At 41.9% G+C, this 18,605-nt stretch overlaps 1 protein-coding gene across 5 annotated transcripts in view; it reads left to right on the top strand.

Moving 5' to 3' along the window:
- LOC125894527 (ecto-NOX disulfide-thiol exchanger 2-like) overlaps positions 1 to 18,605 on the top strand; it is a 277,435-nt gene that overhangs the window by 229,244 nt on the left and 29,586 nt on the right. For all 5 annotated transcript variants that reach the window (XM_049585992.1, XM_049585993.1, XM_049585995.1 and 2 more), the window contains 3 exons: positions 4,673 to 4,906; positions 8,458 to 8,670; positions 12,963 to 13,069. In XM_049585992.1, coding sequence (XP_049441949.1) covers positions 4,673 to 4,906; positions 8,458 to 8,670; positions 12,963 to 13,069 — 554 coding nt within the window. The remainder of the gene's footprint in view (positions 1 to 4,672; positions 4,907 to 8,457; positions 8,671 to 12,962; positions 13,070 to 18,605) is intronic.

Raw genomic sequence — 18,605 nt, forward strand, 5'->3', positions numbered from 1 at the left:
AATACAAATAGAGGAGACAACAAACACAAGACAGTTCATTATACAAACAGAAGGATACCAGACACAGACAGGATAAAACAAAACAATAGAAAATAATGTTCAAGTAGACTCAAGTCCAGTTAGTGATCGCACTTTTGATTTGATTTGAGCCATTGTTTAAGATGTCCTTTAAAAGAAGAGTATGTGGGGCATTCCCTTACTGTGGGATGAAGGGATCCAACAAACAAAATAGGTATGAGGTAGGTAGACTCCAATACATTTCTGTCTTTTCTCTCTCTGTAAAAAGGTTTCAAAGGTTTGATGACTTATCCGTCACTCAGGGGTGTTTACAAACATTCATACAGTCAAATGAGACTTTGGATGGCCAGATAGCTGTTTTGTACATATCATGTAGTAGCTAGCTAACAGAACATTATGGAGAGAGATAAGAAGAGATTCGTATGTGTTTGGATATCAGAGGGCAAAAACTTTGTTATTTCCAAAACAATGTGGCGAAGGTCTGAGTCAGTCATTCATTCTCTCCCTCGTCCTCCTCCTGATCTAACGGCAAGGTGAGCAGACAGTCTGCTGTAGCTTCGTATCACATTTAACTCTAAGCACAGCCACTTTTGTCCGATCAAATGGAAATGATTTAATTTAGATTAGCAGAGACTTGATGATAACTAAATTTAGGTGGATAAAAAAAAAGTGGAAATATCGATAACGGTATCAGTTATCGGTCACATGAGGTGTTACATATCCTCCTGAGACCTGAGCTTTTGTTTGGTATGCAAGCTATCTGGGATCAGTAGGACCTGATGAATATATAAAACTAAACATTACCAACGATAATTAAGTCCCTATGTCTCAAACAAGACATCAATAAAGACCCAATGAGTTCAAAAAACACTTCCTATTTAATAGTGTAAAAGCTTGTTACTGTTGCTAAAATTGGTCAAATTTGTTGCCATTTCACACTACAGACGTATTAATCATGAATAAACAAGTTTCAGCCATAAACTGATCAGGTTTTGGACCATGTCCACTTTTGTGTTGGGATCAGCTGCAGACTGACTTGGCAGAAATGGCTGCCATCTTGTTTTTACATGGATCAGTATATTGTGCTCTTACTACCACTGGATGGCACAAAATAGTGTCCACGAATTAGGACAACAGGTCTAAGTTAATCAGAAAGAAGTATCAAGTAAACACAAAATGTGATGTCTCTTATGAGGACACAGGGTCTCAGGAGGATATCATGCATCCCTAGTATACAACTATACTATTGTGTTTTCCTAGGATGTCACAGTACAGAAGCTAAAGACACTCTAACTTCCCGTTTCACAGAGACTTTAATTAGTCTACAGTTTGAGGTTGGTGATGGGAAGTACCTCAGCTGGCTGATAAGGAAATCCTGCAACATGTAGATTAAAGCTCATGTGTGCACCTCTTTAGTCTCCTTCTCTGGTCTCCTCCTCCCTTTTCCTATGTTATATTCAGTTGACTCAAATCCTTGCCTCCAGGCATGTTTTTCCATTTGCATTAAAAAGATGTATGGTGCCCATAATTCACCGTTTCATTTGTCGTTGTTCTCTTTTTTTTTCATTTCCCTGAGCAGTCTGGAAGATGAACGACTTTCTGATTATCACTATTGTATTTATTAAAGGAGGCACCTTTCAGTGTGAATGGGAAGTGTGAGGTTGACAGCTGTCAAAATTAGAGCCACTCAGGCATTGCGGTGCTGCAGTGGTCTTAAGGTGGAAACCATGTAACCGTGACTTCCTCAGTCTGAATGCGACAAGGGATCTTTGTCACATGTCACCCTCTCCTCTCCCTCCCCTTTGTTTCTTGTTTCTCTCTGCTGTCAAATGTCTAATAACAAGACTGAGAGGCTGCAGCCCTGCTGTGTGTATAGGCTCTGTGGGACTGCGCTCAGTAGGGCTGGGTATTGTTTCAGAAAGTGCAATACCAGTGCCAAAACCAGTAACCTCAAACCTAATTCAGACGAAAGATTTGCAACAAGACGAGTTGAAACAGGCAACTCCTTGCAATGCGTCGATCTGCAACGTTCTTAAAACCTGCTGGTTCACACCAATGCAACTAGATGAGACTGTGTATCATCTCTATGCAACAACTCTCTGTACTTCTGTTCCGATTTTCAGCTTTTCAGGCTTATTTTGTGGCTGAATATAATTTGTAGCTTCTTAGAATATGAATGAGGATAGTGATAGTGAGATACTGGCTACAGCTGCATTTGTAGTAGTGATGAAATGGTAAAAAAAATATTATATATACATTATATACAGTACAGGCCAAAAGTTTGGACACACCTTCTCATTCAATGCGTTTTCTTTATTTTCATGACTATTTACATTGTAGATTCTCACTGAAGGCATCAAAACTATGAATGAACACATGTGGAGTTATGTACTTAACAAAAAAAGGTGAAATAACTGAAAACATGTTTTATATTCTAGTTTCTTCAAAATAGCCACCCTTTGCTCTGATTACTGCTTTGCACACTCTTGGCATTCTCTCCATGAGCTTCAAGAGGTAGTCACCTGAAATGGTTTTCCAACAGTCTTGAAGGAGTTCCCAGAGGTGTTTAGCACTTGTTGGCCCCTTTGCCTTCACTCTGCGGTCCAGCTCACCCCAAACCATCTCGATTGGGTTCAGGTCCAGTGACTGTGGAGGCCAGGTCATCTGCTGCAGCACTCCATCACTCTCCTTCTTGGTCAAATAGCCCTTACACAGCCTGGAGGTGTGTTTGGGGTCATTGTCCTGTTGAAAAATAAATGATCGTCCAACTAAACGCAAACCGGATGGGATGGCATGTCGCTGCAGGATGCTGTGGTAGCCATGCTGGTTCAGTGTGCCTTCAATTTTGAATAAATCCCCAACAGTGTCACCAGCAAAACACACCCACACCATCACACCTCCTCCTCCATGCTTCACAGTGGGAACCAGGCATGTGGAATCCATCCGTTCACCTTTTCTGCGTCTCACAAAGACACGGCGGTTGGAACCAAAGATCTCAAATTTGGACTCATCAGACCAAAGCACAGATTTCCACTGGTCTAATGTCCATTCCTTGTGTTTCTTGGCCCAAACAAATCTCTTCTGCTTGTTGCCTCTCCTTAGCAGTGGTTTCCTAGCAGCTATTTGACCATGAAGGCCTGATTAGCGCAGTCTCCTCTTAACAGTTGTTCTAGAGATGGGTCTGCTGCTAGAACTCTGTGTGGCATTCATCTGGTCTCTGATCTGAGCTGCTGTTAACTTGCGATTTCTGAGGCTGGTGACTCGGATGAACTTATCCTCAGAAGCAGAGGTGACTCTTGGTCTTCCTTTCCTGGGTCGGTCCTCATGTGTGCCAGTTTCGTTGTAGCGCTTGATGGTTATTGCGACTCCACTTGGGGACACATTTAAAGTTTTTGCAATTTTCCGGACTGACTGACCTTCATTTCTTAAAGTAATGATGGCCACTCGTTTTTCTTTAGTTAGCTGATTGGTTCTTGCCATAATATGAATTTTAACAGTTGTCCAATAGGGCTGTCGGCTGTGTATTAACCTGACTTCTGCACAACACAACTGATGGTCCCAACCCCATTGATAAAGCAAGAAATTCCACTAATTAACCCTGATAAGGCACACCTGTGAAGTGGAAACCATTTCAGGTGACTACCTCTTGAAGCTCATGGAGAGAATGCCAAGAGTGTGCAAAGCAGTAATCAGAGCAAAGGGTGGCTATTTTGAAGAAACTAGAATATAAAACATGTTTTCAGTTATTTCACCTTTTTTGTTAAGTACATAACTCCACATGTGTTCATTCATAGTTTTAATGCCTTCAGTGAGAATCTACAATGTAAATAGTCATGAAAATAAAGAAAATGCATTGAATGAGAAGGTGTGTCCAAACTTTTGGCCTGTACTGTATATTATAATATTATTTAACTGGAGATATTTCAATACGAGGTGATACTGGCTTTTGTCTGTGGATATCTTAAAGGTATCAAGTACCAATATCCAGCCCTAGTACTCAGGCAGCTGAATGCAGCATGCTAACGTATTATGGATGCACAGCAGGTTTAATTTTTACCATGTCTACCATTTTAGTTTAGCACGTTAGCATGCTGACAATTAGCACTAAACACAAAGTGCAGCTGAGGCTGATCAGAATGTCAAGTAGTTTATCAGGAATTTGATCATAAACCAAGTGTTGGACATATTAAAATTTTGACCTCACCAAACATGATTTCATGCTCCAACTTTAATGGAAATCCATCCAATAGCTGTTAAGACATTTAACTCAAAACCACAAATGTCAACCAGATGATTGAGCTGGAGGAAAAGTCAGGGGATCACCAAGGTCGTTAGGATTCATTCTCTAGGGAATTTGTCTGCACAAAATTTCATGCCACCCCCAGAGCAATGTCGCTATCAGGGCTAAAAAGCAAAATGTGGTAAAGAAATCTTATCTTTAAAAGATGAAAGGCATTCACACACCCACTAAATGCACAGCACATTGTGAAATGTCATGAATCTGCCTGAGCAGACAGATTTCTTCATTTTAATTAGCCAGTTCCCCGCAGTCCCATCTGCTTCTCCCATCATATTTACTCTTTCTATCTTCCACTTCCTCCCATCTCCTCTTTCGTTTTGTTTTTTAAAATTTCAACACTTTTGTCCTCCACAGGTTACCGCATCCGTTTGGGCTCCAGCACAGACAAAAAAGACACCGGCCGTCTCCACGTGGACTTCGCCCAGGCCCGAGACGACCTCTACGAGTGGGAGTGTCGCCAGCGCATGTTGGCCAGAGAGGAGAGGCACCGCCGCAAGATGGAGGAGGATCGCCTCCGGCCGCCCTCCCCTCCTCCCATCGTCCACTACTCAGAGCACGAGTGCAGCCAGCTGGGAGACAAGATCAAAGGTTGGCGAAATATAAAACATATACTATAATATATGCGCATGATATGATATGATATGATATGATATGATATGATATGATAGCACAAATACAAGATACGGAGCTGGTAAAGAAGTAAAACCTTCATAGATAAAAGGAGGTAAGTATTTTCTTTAATCAGCCTGAGGGCACAAACAAATATGAAATGTCTTATTGTTAGTGAGCAAACAAACGTTAAAATGGATCATTATTCATGCCATGGAACACGGTAAAAGTGCGGTGGCTGTATTTGTGTGTTTGTGCCCGATGTAAGCCAAGGCTTTACAGGAAGAGTCCTAAACTGCAGCTGGTAAAACTGACGAAGCAGTTTTCTCATGTACTAACAAATTCAGGGAATTTGTTTTCAAAAGACGTTACACAGAGGCTGTTAAACACGGTATATCAGTTTACTCTTCCCTCAGCACATGCTCCTCTTATCTTGTCCTTTCTCCTCTCCTCTTCGCACTCTCTGTTCTCCTCTGCTCATCCTCTCCAGTCTCTCTTCCCCCTCCCCACTCTCATATCCCCCCTCTTCTCAGCTTTCCGTTGAGTTTCCGTCTGGCTGAATAAACTTGTTTTACTAATGAGCAATGGCACTTCCAGGTCTCAGTCACAGTTGCGCGATGACAAAATGGCTGTGACTTTCTGCCTCTCCACCATCTGCGTGTGTCTTTTTCAGCTCTCCCTCCCCTGGCCCTGGTGTAAAGAACTCTTAACACGCTGCTGTTTTAGCCAAGGATTTGTTTCTGAACACTTTGGGCTGCTGTTGTGAAAGCACACATTGCGCCTATTTGCTGCAGATTTAGGTTCACCCTTTCCTGAATCTTCCACCCAGAGGGGAAAAAATGGGGTTTAGCCTTTTCCAGTGCCAGTTACATTCCTGTGCTCCACAGCCAATTCTCCCTTTTGATGATAAAAAGCAGAACTTTTTTTTTTTTTTTTTTTTTTACCCAGACCACCTCTTTCTACTTCCCTCAGGTGTCGTTGAGGTGTGTGAAGTTGTGCTTTGTTACAAAGCATGTGACAGTCTGTCGTTTGTACAGTTCTCTTTTTTCCCTTTCATCCAGTAGCACAGATGTCTTTTTGTTCGGCTGTTGATGTTCTCTTCAGTTTACTGTTTTTATTTTGTAGCTTTTATTTTCAGTTCCACCTTGCTCACGTCAACCCTGACTTTGACTTTGTCTACTTCTCACTCAACAAAATAAAAAGTACTCACTACTAGGGCTGAACAACACGGGGAAAAAAATCTAATTGCAATTATTTTAGACCAATATTGCAATTTTTTTTAAATTTTCTAATCTTTCTTCTGTTTAATCCTAGAGGTCGATCGATTCATCTGTTTGGCTGCTGATAGGACTTGTACTTTCATTAATGGCGGAGCAGGGCTCCAATAATGGCCGATAGCTTTAACCTCCACTTGTCATGTGGGTACGGCTGTAAGGTTTTTTGCACAAGGTAATGTGTGCTTTAGATAATTTGTATGATTTAAATGAACGTTAACTAAAAGAACAGCTTCTTTATTAGAGGCATGTGAGATTCATTTCTGATAATCTAAATCACTATTAACTCATTATTACTTCAAGACCAGACATTTTTCACCGTCCATCAGATATAATTTTATCAGACAACAGTTGCATTTTTGTGGCAATATCGAATGTGACTTTGTAGCGGGGAACAGCTGATTTTACCGCAAGCCTGTTGAGTGTTTTGAGTTTTAAGTCAGTTTCTCCGCACAATAGTTGCCTCTTGAAGCTGCTCGATTTTTACAATTTTAATGCTGTTCTTACACAAGTGCAGTCTGGGAATGAAAACGATTATATTCTGTGTCCCAGCATTTATGAGCAGGCCACATTTAGGCTATTTGTAGACCTTCGCAGTACAAGGAAAAGAAAATTTTCAGCTTTATACACCAATTTTGCCTTGGTGTTATCGGCCGATCAGTCTGCTACCAGCTTTTTCCTGCTCAAAACTCTCATTATTATGTCGGCCATTAAAAAAACATTATCAGTTGACCTCTATTATTCACTTTACATAAGTAATGAATCATTCTGTAGTATGACCAGAGCAACGTTGGACACAGTCTACATATAAAATGCTCTTTGTACAGGTCAGGTCTTATGCACTATGGTGAAGTGACATGAATTTATGCATGAATTGATATGAATAACATATTATGAAAACCTTTAATCGCAGTAGAATATTATAACCTGTAACTTTAAGCCTTGTAAACATGTAAAATAATCCCCATGGCTTAAATTAAATATGAAAAACAACAACAAAGCACCACAGAATAACAGGCGTGGTGTGAACATTAATGTATGAAAAAAATATATGAATCTTACTGATTTACTGAAACTAATCGACTATCATTCTGACACTTTTGAAATATTGAGATAACTCAAAGCCTCCTTGTAAATGTAGCTTTACCCAGAAGTTGGGAGGCAAGACACAGGAACTTTACTTGGTCTTGATGAGCTGCAGCATTTATTCACGGACGAACTGAAACCTCCACTCTTCATGTACAACCACTTGACAACTTTACAGACTGTTGGCAGGTCTGAGACAGTAATCAGACAGCTTCAGCTGATCCAGGATGCTGCTGCCAGGGTTGTAACAAGGACCAAAAGGGCTCAGCATTTAACTCCAGTACTCAGATCACTACATTGGCTACCAGTTTCTCACAGAGTCAACTTCAAGATTCTATTTCTTGTCCGTAAATCACTGAACGGCTTAAGTCTTTGATACTTTTCAGATCTCCTAACCCTGTACAAACCTCGCAGCCCTCTCAGATCGGCTTGTTCTGTATTACTGGTCGTTCCTAGAGTTAAAACTCATTGCATTTAGCGTCTGTGCTCTTCAGATGTGGAGAGCACAGAACCACTTTCAAATCCAAGCTAAAGATTTACCTGTTCACCACTGCTTTTAATTAATTTTCCTTTCAGTCAGATTTGTTTGTTTGTGTTATTATTATATTCTGTGTGCTTTTGATTGTTTGTCTGAATTGTTTTTATTATTTGTTTATTGTGCATTTACCTGTGTAATCTGTAAAGCACTTCGGGGTTGCCTTCAGGTATGAAATGTGCTATGTAAATAAATTTGCCTTGCCAACACTTGTCTGCTCTGAGCACAGCCACCGTATCTCTCTCTGTCTCTCCCTCTCGCTTGATCACACACTCGCTTACACACACCACGCAACAATGTAATATGTAAACATGCATGCACTTAAACCTGGCTTCAGCCATTTTCACACGGCAGCACTGCGAGCATCAAAGCGTGTGCCTGGCATTCTACAAGTCGATTTTTTCAGCTAGTCTTGTCTGTATACGTCACACGCAGCAGAGGACAATGTGTGTGTATGTGAATTTACAGCCTCACGTGGGACACGAGCGTAATGCTCACTTTAACAAATCCTTTTCAGCCTGCCAGCTGTTGCTTTCACCACCTTCAGAGATCACGGATTGAACAGGAATCTTAAAATTTTTGCTGACCTGTATAGACTGACTCTTCCTTTCTCTTTCTCCTCACCTCTTGGCCAGACGACGCCAAGTTTCCAGAAGCGGTGCGTGTGCTCCTGACCTGGTTGGAACGAGGCGAAGTCAACCGCAGGAACGCCAACAACTTCTACTCCATGATCCAGTCGTCCAACGGCCACATCCGCCGGCTGACAGGCGAGAAGAGTCAGCACGAGAAGGAGATGGAGGAGGCCAAAGAAAAGTTCAAGACTGCTCTGTCCGGCATACTTGGTCAATGTGAGTGCTCTGTTCTCAGTTACACACACACAGACGCAGATGTATAATATAGTATCAACGACGGCCAGAGCGACAGTAGACTAACAAAAAATACATTTAGCATACTTGTTGTGCAGTAGAGGTACAGGGGGAGGATAAGAATGAGTCCCACCGATGGCCACGTTTCTGGTTCAGTGTAAGTTTCCCTGTCATAGGACCAGACACAAACATAAACATACTCTAAGACTTTTTGTGCCTGAAGTACAAATTGCTGCGAAATAAGTAAGTATAATATTGTTGTGTGTGCATGTGTGCACAGTATTGTAAACTGCTAAGGAATAAACATCGTGGATATAAAGCTTATTGAGATGAATAGCCTCATAGAAGCCGTCTTGTTTCACGCTAGTTTGTTTTTGGGATGATGGCTCAAAGGTAAGTATTATTTCTTTTTCTAACAGTTCTGTTTTATCACCCCAAACCACTCGGCATTCAGTGTCCTGCTCGTTTTTTATTCCCTCCAAGATACAAATATCTTAAACATTGAAGGGTAAAGTGATAATGGTACCTGCGACTGCAGCGGAATATAATCCATGTTTCCTTCAGGTGGAGGCAGTAAGTAGCCCAACACATTCATTGCATGAATACAGTGGAGGCCAAACATACACAGCAAATGCATGCTTAGCTCATTTCAGCTGATGAAAGGCCGAAGGCGAAGCAGACTGCTCTCACCAACCTTTGACAGCATTGGCTGTGCAGCTGCTGGTTTACACCACCGCCCGCGGCACTTTGTCTCCGCGTATCCCACCACATGCATGCTAAATAGAACGTAAACATCCTTCAAAACAAAGTGAAGTCCCCAGTTTTCATTTCGTTCATAGGATAAATAATACACGTAGGAGACACAGAGGTGTGTGTGTGTGTGTTTGTATAAAGCACAGAGAGAGAGAGAGGTTGTCCTTGTATTAGCCATCCTCCATCATTTCAGCCCATACAAACACATTCCTATTCATGACCTTGCCTTCCTCCTGGTGCGATGCTGGTCATATTAATGATATCACAGAGACCGGCCTCCTGTGAGGAGGTTTTACAAGTTTCACTTGGGAACAGCTCTCCATCCATACCAATAAATTCAGCCTGTCTCCTCTTTTAGTTGACATCCACACAGGTCTGTCTCTGATTGTGTCACCTTACAGGTCAGCTCACCAAAAGTCAAAAAAATAAAAAAAACATATTGTCACTTAATCCCGACGGTGTCTCGCCATGCAGATAGCTCTCGCTTTATGTGTCTGGTTTTGAGATATTGACTTCTCAATCTTCTACAATCTTCTGCTGCGGCGCTAATACAATGGAGGTGCAGAGAATTTCATTTGTGGTGCTCAAAGCGTTGAAAAAAAATAAATAAATAAATTTGAAAGACTCAAAAGCATCTTGCCTTTCCAGAAACAATGCCCCCTTTTTTCTAAAGATAATCCGCAGACCTCAGTGGAAAGAGTTTCTATTTGAACCACTTTGTTGCATATAAGCTCACAGGCCTGAAAGTCTGTCTGTACCCTTTCCTCTCGTCTCTGCCTTCACCATCGATCTGCTCCATCAAATTACAGGGTTCTGGGAAGATGCTATTGATCCCTGTACTGTTCTCTCTCTCTCACCACTCTGCCAGCACACACACATGCACACTTAGCTGGCCGTCATATTGACTCACCCCCCTGTGTACATTAGGACCTCTGGGATACTCGGACCACCCATACACTCCTCCATGACCACCCACATGACAACAGATAGATAGCTGAGAGAGGAATGACAATATCAAAACACTTCAGTTATGATAAAATCTGACACATGCTATACAGACCCGGGGGCAGCTGTCATCACACACACGACATGTAAGAACAGTGGAAACCTCAGAGTTAAAGGTCTGATCCTAATAAGACTCCCTGACCCACAGAAGCTCACTCGGCTCAGCTCAATCCGCTGTTGTTTGTACTCTGTTCTCTTGCAGTTACAGCTGTAATGAAGGGTTAACTACCGAGGCTTGAAGCCTTCCTTTCAAAAGAAGAGAGAAATCTGCATAGGGAAAGTAAATCTGGAACACTCTGCTACTTTACAAGGTGTCCTTGGGCAAGATTCTTAACAGCCCTCTGCTGTAGAGGAGCTGCACAGTGGTCAACAGTGGCACGCTTAAAGTAGGTTATTTTTGGCAGCTGCCAGTTGCTTAGCAAAATTCCCTTTGTTAAATAAATGTTAAGCAAGACAAAGAGTCTGCAGCCTTGCTAACAGCTCTGTTAGCTTGCCTTTAGGAGCAGAAGGTCTTTGTAAACACACCAGTGTTTAGCAGGTATAACATCTGCCACCCTCACTCTCTTAGTTTAGTGTGTTAGCACGCTAATATATGCTACACAAATCACAGCTGAGGGTGATGGCAGTGTCCTTGGTTTTGCAGATATTTGGTCTTACAACAAAGTATTTGACAAATTAGTCGGCAGATCACCAAAGCAATTACAGTTATTTTGTAGAGGGACATGAATGTCTTGTCAAATTTTAAGGCAGTAGTCCATCCAATAGTTATCAAGACATTTTACTTAAAACTACAGCTGTCAACTTCATGGTGGCTTTAGAGGATAACATGTCATGGCTATCTAGTGTAGATATTTCAGGCTGGACCCAGTGTTGTAGTGAAGACCACCTACATGGAGACCAAGACATGACCATGAATCAAGGCCGAAATAAGACCAGAACTTTGAGGGGTTGGGACCAAGTCAAGACCAAGACCTGACCAGTGCAGGTCTCACACTGCATGACTTGTGATAAAATGTGGAACGTGCAAACATTCAACACCTCTGAAATTGATCTGAAAGATTCCCATAAGAACGCCCACAGAAAACAAATGAGTCCTAAGTAATCAAAAGCCCCATTTCTACTGAGCGGTACGGTACAGTTAGGTACACTTTTTTTTCCATTTCCACTGTGAAAAGTTGTGGATGGTACCAATGGAACTGTTCTGTACCTTCCCCATTTTTGGTCCCCCCTCTGTTGGGGTACCGAGCACACAGATCTGGTACTAAAAGGTGGAGCTGTGAACACTGCAGTCCGTTGATTGGTCAACAGAGGACGGTCACTCTGCTCAGGGCCGAGTTGTGGCTGGTTTTGAGGCTCATGTAACCACTGTTCATACTGTTCATAACTACAAAATTAAAGGATGTTTTGCTGCCTCTTGGAGAGAGAAAAAAGCATTGCAGAGCATCGTTCCTGTGGGCTCCTGCAACACTAAACCCCTGAGCTTGCCTGAGAAGGACTAAATGCACAAACCCACTATTGTTAAATATCCCATGGAGAGAGACTCTCACTGCAGCCTGTTTTATTTTGTTCTGAAAATGTTGACGTACAGCCTCGTTCTTTGGATGATAAATGAGGTGCAGACTTTGATATGTGTCACCGGGGATGAGGACATACAGTGAGTGCTGGACGGAGCAGTGAGTGACAACAGCCCCACACACATTTAAGCGTATGGTTTGCAGTGGAAATACTAGGGTCTAGGTACCATGTCTGAAGGGTTACTTTTGGTTCCAAAGGTACCATACCGAAAGTGTTTGGTGGAAACGGGGCTAAAATGAATCGCAGAGGTAACTTTTATGTGTGGGAATTTTTGTTTTCTTTCAGCAACAAATGCTGAAAAGCTGAAATCAACTTCACCATCTAAATTCAACTCTTCAATTCAATTCAATTCTTTTTTTGGACAGGAAATGTAATGATATCCCTGCAGTTGCGGTTTTGACCAGTCTTGAAATAAAATCTAGAGTACTCTTTGTCTAAGAGTAAAAATGGGGTCACGTCAGAGACTAGACCACAACCTTCAAAAAGTGGTCTTGAGACTGGTCCAATATCCAGCACTACAACACTATCTGGACCAAAGTGACCACCCCTTCTGTAGCGCCAGTCCATTGGCTCATAAATATTGAGTCAGTATTAGCAGAGCTGCAGTGTTCAGGGGCTTCATTTCATGTGAAGGAACATATATAATTTAAGTATGTTGGGAAAATGTATGATTTATTTATGTTGTTGAAGTTAAGCGTGTGAGAGCTAACTGATCAGCCATCCATGAGATGATGCACTGGCATCAGCTGGTAAGTAGACCACACGCTTGCACACGCACATGTAAACAAACACACACATACACACACACACATACATAGTTCTTTACATCCTTAGTTGACTCCACTTTCTCACTCCTCTGCTCCTTCCCACCTGCCCTCTGTCTTTCTCTCTCTCTCTCTGTCTCTGGATGATCTCTGGTCCTTCCCTGCATCCCGCCACAGTTGAACAGATTGTGTCTGTATTCCAAGCTGCTTCCAAACAAAAGGCATGGGACCATTTCTCCAAAGCTCAGCGCAAGAACCTGGACATGTGGCGCAAACAAGCAGAGGTTAGTACACTTGAATTTGATTCTGTTGTTCACCTCATTTTGGAAAAATTAGACTTGATCCCATTTTGTTCAACGCCTGTCTCCCTCTTTGCTCATTATAAAGTCCTTATTTTTATTATTTGATCGTTAGATGCTTATGCTACATAATTATACTCAACCCAGAGAAGACAAAATAGGTGAAATCAGAAGTCAAAAGAGCAGACTCCTTGTTACAGTAAGTACTTTGAACGAAGCCTGGATACAGAACAGGTACCTGCTCACTGCAGCCAGTGTACGATACAGACACCCAGGTCCAAACCTCTGCCCCTACATCCTCCCCTTCCTCCATCACTGCCCTGCCCCAAGAATTGGATACAAGCTGCTGGGTGAGTTTTCCATTTCTAAGGGTGTCCAGCACACAGGTAACTCTGTACAAGCCTTCTCCCCCTGCACCAACAAATTGTAAGGATATTTTTTTCAATGGATCATTAAAGCTGGGGTAGACAGTTTTCTGGGAAAGGCAAAAATAAAACCAGAATTTGAAAATACAGCCCCCCGTCTGCAGCTCTCCCTTTTTAGTCTTAAGCCCCTCCTACTAGAGTAGCAAAATACGCACACACTTACATGTACAAGTACTAGTCATTCATTTCAACCATCCCAACTGTGACTGTTATATAGTGGCAGTTCCATGAGAATTATCGTCCTGTCTTCTTTGCACTTAATAAACATTAACTTGAATTAGCAGCAGCCCGATTAGCAGAAGCGAAACTAATAGCAACATTTTCTCTCCATCTCTGAAATGCGTCACCAGATTCTGCATCTATCAGACTCTCTTTTTAAGAAGTCCATCGTCATTTTTGCTTTGCAGTGTAGCCAGTTGTTGCCAGTGCTGGAATAGCAACTTTCTCCACCAAGCTGTCACCATCTGAACACACATGCGCACACCCATCTGCAGTTGTAGAACAGCTAGTAGAGACGCCCACTCTCTGAAATGACCTGTGTCTCCCGTCAGACTTTCTAAAAATGGAGCCAAGAGAAGGTGCAGAAGTCATTTTCTCTCAGACCACTTGAATTACAAGATGCTTAACATTAATTATAAGATTTTTGCCCAATGATGCAAAAAAAGAAACTGTCTACCCCAGCTTTAAGGAGGAACATCTTAAGACATAAAAGCGTTCTCAAACCTAACAGCATTTATATCATCTACTACCTGCTATGTTTCCCCCTCTGCCAAATGGAGCATTACAGTTGTTACTGTAGCATGATAACACGTTGTATGTAATGGAGGGTCTGGAGTGTGGAGTGCAGTCCTGGGTCTAATGGACAATATAAGCTCATATCTAATTGGTAAGTCTCTTTGAACCTCAGTATATAAAACAGCAGATTTAAGATGAAGCAGAAGCAGCAATCAACTTGTACAAAAACTTCTCTTTAAAGGTAGGTGTTACAAAGCAAAGTTGTTGTTGTAATGTTGCTGCAGAGTCATATCACTGATAATCTAAAACTTCACCCATCCGTGACAGCGACTGTTTGTTAGAACGTATGCTTATAATAGCTTTGGTGGAGGTCTCTTAACACACACTTGATGAGTAAGTAGGAAGCTGGATGATGCATGTTTTTATGCAGACGCTTGAGTACATGTCTGATTGTGTGACGTCAGTAAGGGCCGCTTTTGCATTGTTCTCCCTGCCCCTCACTCAGACCTTGAGGGTCTCTCGGGGATCCACTCATTGGAGATTCACTCCTCTATATATCATATATCTCCTATATATAGGAGTGTATATGGCATGGAGGAAACTATATGCACTCTTGTAGGAAGTATTAACATCTATTATGTGAATACCAGAGTGTTTTCATCAAGGCCTCCGGGGATCTGTCCGTTCTTTCTTCTCCCTTCCATCTAAAGAGTTGCTGTATACACACTGCGTACACCAGGGAGTACAGCGTGATGCATAGATGCAAGTGAAAGAGACCGCTGTGGGCGGACACTCTGCTGCTGAATTTGTCCTCCATTCAGAAAACACTGTTATGAAAAAAATCATTGAAATGACATCTTGGTTCAAACATTCTTTGTGTTTTTTCTCTTCCAGCTACTTTACACTTTATTATAGCTGTGAGAACAAAGTTTATCGCCTTTCAGTGTGACACCGCATACACTGTGTTTTATTGTGTGTTTGTGAGTGTCAGAGTGAGAGGCGAACAGACAGATGAAGTCATTTGGAAGACTTGGTTTCGCATTGGCCCAAATCGAATCTGTGTCTTTGCAGCTGTCTGTTAGGGTCACAGTAAGTTTATACACAGTAGGGAATTAGCTCAGAATCAGACCATATAATAGCCTGTGTCAGACAGGTGAGGTCACACTGAACTGCAATAAAAAACATGGATCAAATAAATAAACATCCAGTGTGTAGGATTTAGGAGGATGTATCAGAAATGGAATGTAATCACCTGAAACTAAGAATCATTGTGTTTCCGCTGCCTCAGAATGAGCCTTTTATATCTATATACAGAGTGAGTCCTCCTCCATAGAGTCCGCCACGTTGTCTCTACAGTAGCCCAGAACAGGCAAACCAACCTCACCACTAGATGCATTAAATCCTGCACTCTGGACCTTTATATCCTCCATAAAGCAGTGGTTCCCAACTGGTCCAGCCACAGCGTCCAGATTCTTCCTTAGTCATTAGTTCAAGGTCCACACAGTTTAATACACTTAGTGTCATACTTGGATTTGAACATGTCGTCGAGCCAGTTTGCCGTTTCTGTCAAGTAGCTGTCTGTTATTCCTCACGCTATGGAAGAAAACAGCACTTGAAAATGAAAGCTCTGTGCTGGAAATTCACTGTACTTCAAAATGAAGTGTGTTTTTTACAGACTTGACACATTCGTCACTCACTTGCGGTCCATTTAGAAAGGACCCGCAACCTTCCAGTTGGGAACCACTACCCTAAAGGATTCAAAGTGACCAGCTAGTGAACATAGTGGAGCATGTAGCAACCAGAGAGACAGATATTTCGAACAGAAGTCAAAAGGGAAAACGGCTAAAAGAGAGTGAATATTGGACTTAAATTTATCAGATGGCCAGAAACAAATAAATTACAATGTTATTTGGTATCTCCTTAATGTGTAAATAAGCAACTGTTTACTAACAACTCTGCCATATCAACTTTTTAAGGTGTTGATATGCTAGTGTTGTATTTACAGCTTTTGTCCACGATTTTTATAGCTGTTCTATTATTTGCCTTGACCCACTTAGTCATTATATCCACTTTGCTGATGATTATTTATCAAAAATCTCATTGTGTGAATATTTTGTGAGAGCAACAGTAGTCAACCCTGCAATATTATCGCAAAACTGAAATCAAGATGTTTGATTTTCTCTATATCACCCAGCCCTACCAGGAAGTCAGAGAACCCGTAGAAAATGACCGTCAGTAAACCGTTGCCTACACACACATCCAACAGCCACTGACAGCGTCCCATCTGAGCCGTGTTTCTGGTCACTTAATAAAGAACAAGTTTAATATTTACTCATCTTTTTGCTTTGGTTTGGTCACCACCAACCACTGAGAACAATACTTTGGACTCTTGGTGCTCAGATTTCTTCACCAGTGACATGTTTACTTGCCCTCTGTCATTTATTGCTGGGCCGGCGGCACACTCTCAGCTTGTGTGAGCTGGAATCGACTGCCTTAGGTTTTATATGTGGGAGTAATAAGAGCTGTGAGACCCGACCATACATTCTGTGTGAAGGTCAGAGACCCAAAATAATGGGCTAAAAGTGTTGGAAAAGCTGCACATAGCTGCGGAGGTGGGCGCTAATTCTCTGTAACTGTCAGCACAAGTGGTCATTCTTTCACATTACACGGAGTGATTTAATTCCGAATCAGAAATACGGCTTAATGCGAGTTTATTTTCACATAGATTATAGAGACCTGCCTCAGAGGCTGCAGACTGGCAGCCACTGGCCGGTGTAAAGAGCATAGGTAAGTAAGTGCGGTTGCTCAGAGGCAGTTTTATCATCAAATAGGCAGCCAGTTTCACTCTCAGTCATATTGTATATTCAGTATGATTCTGTGGCCCAGAGGTGAAATATGGAGGAGCGAGCGGTGGCGTGGAGTAGCTGCGGCTCCCAGGCAGAGTCAGACAACAGCTGCTTCCCTCCAACAGTGTTTATGTGTGGTGTGTGAGCGCCTTTGTGTATGCGGTAAATGTTTGTGTGCCCAGTGTTCTATGTACACACCAGATGGTTGTGTGTCTGCGTGTGTTTGTGTGTGTAGAGTACCTGTTTGACCTCTGCCATGGGCTCGGGCTGACAACGTCAGCTGACAGATGCTTGTAAGTTTATTTACTCGCGGGCAGCGTCTTGGCTTTTTAGAGTATTTTTCAGCCTGTGGGGGATTTTTCATTGATAGAGCACTCATGTCTTTACCACTGGTGTCGTTGGTACATTATGTACATGTGTGTTTCACTGGTAGTCAGCTTTATCAAAGCTGTAAGGTTACTGAAGGTGAGTGAAGTAATATTTGTGATAGAACTTCATTCCATGAACTTTGAAGTTGCAGGAGACACAGAAGTCTTATTAAGGTGATATTGATTGATTCCCTGCCTGTAGCAGACTTGTCTTTATTGGACTGGATCTTACTGGAAAGCCTTTGTTGAGCTGTGATGAAGGTTCAACACTGTAGATTATTGTGGAATCACTGTCATAATAACATTATTATCAACTCAAATAATTCTTGGCTACTCCCTAACTGTCTGATCCTGCTATAATAGGTGACGTGTTGTATACATTAGTGGTGTAAGACAATACGACATTATGTTTTGTGATACTGTATTGATTGTCAAAAACACTATTGATTTTTACTTAATAATTTACGTGTGGATATTTGTGACAGTGGTTTACGTTTTGTTGTGTTTAAACCCCTGGTGGCTCGATAGCAGTGTTGTACTCTGTCTTCAGCCATTTGCCTCTTATACTCAATGTAACAACATATTGCTGGTGTCAAAACAAAGAACACAGGCAGTCATAAAGGGCACACAGCTGGCTCCTTAAGTAAGGTTTTTTAATAAGTCGCAACAATATCATCTAGCCTACAGTCTCACAATGTATCACAATATATTGAACAGTATATCGAATCCCCTGGTTCTTGCCAATACACAGCCATAGCATACATTAGTCAGGAAAGCTCTTATTGAAAGTCTTTCTCAGCCAGGACCAGGCGACAACTAAGCATTGATACAAATCATCTTCTCAGAAAATAATATAGCGACTCATGTTGTCATTATACCGGAAGTTTTACCTTTGGTACAGTACCCTCAGAAATATCACTATTTGGGGGCACCCACTAGCTCACCTGGTAGAGCAGGCGCCCCATGCACAAAGGCCGTGTCCTTGCCGCAGTAGACGCAGGCTCAATCCAACCCACGGCCCCCTGCTGCATGTCACTCCCCCTCTTTCTGTCCTCTCTCCATGCCATAGCTGTCTTATCAAATACAAGCAAAAAGCCCCAAAAATTACTTTAAAACTGATCAGTATTTTGATGCTATTTTTATATTT

Source organism: Epinephelus fuscoguttatus, linkage group LG9 (assembly GCF_011397635.1).
Source record: "Epinephelus fuscoguttatus linkage group LG9, E.fuscoguttatus.final_Chr_v1".
Classification (NCBI taxonomy): domain Eukaryota; kingdom Metazoa; phylum Chordata; class Actinopteri; order Perciformes; family Serranidae; genus Epinephelus; species Epinephelus fuscoguttatus.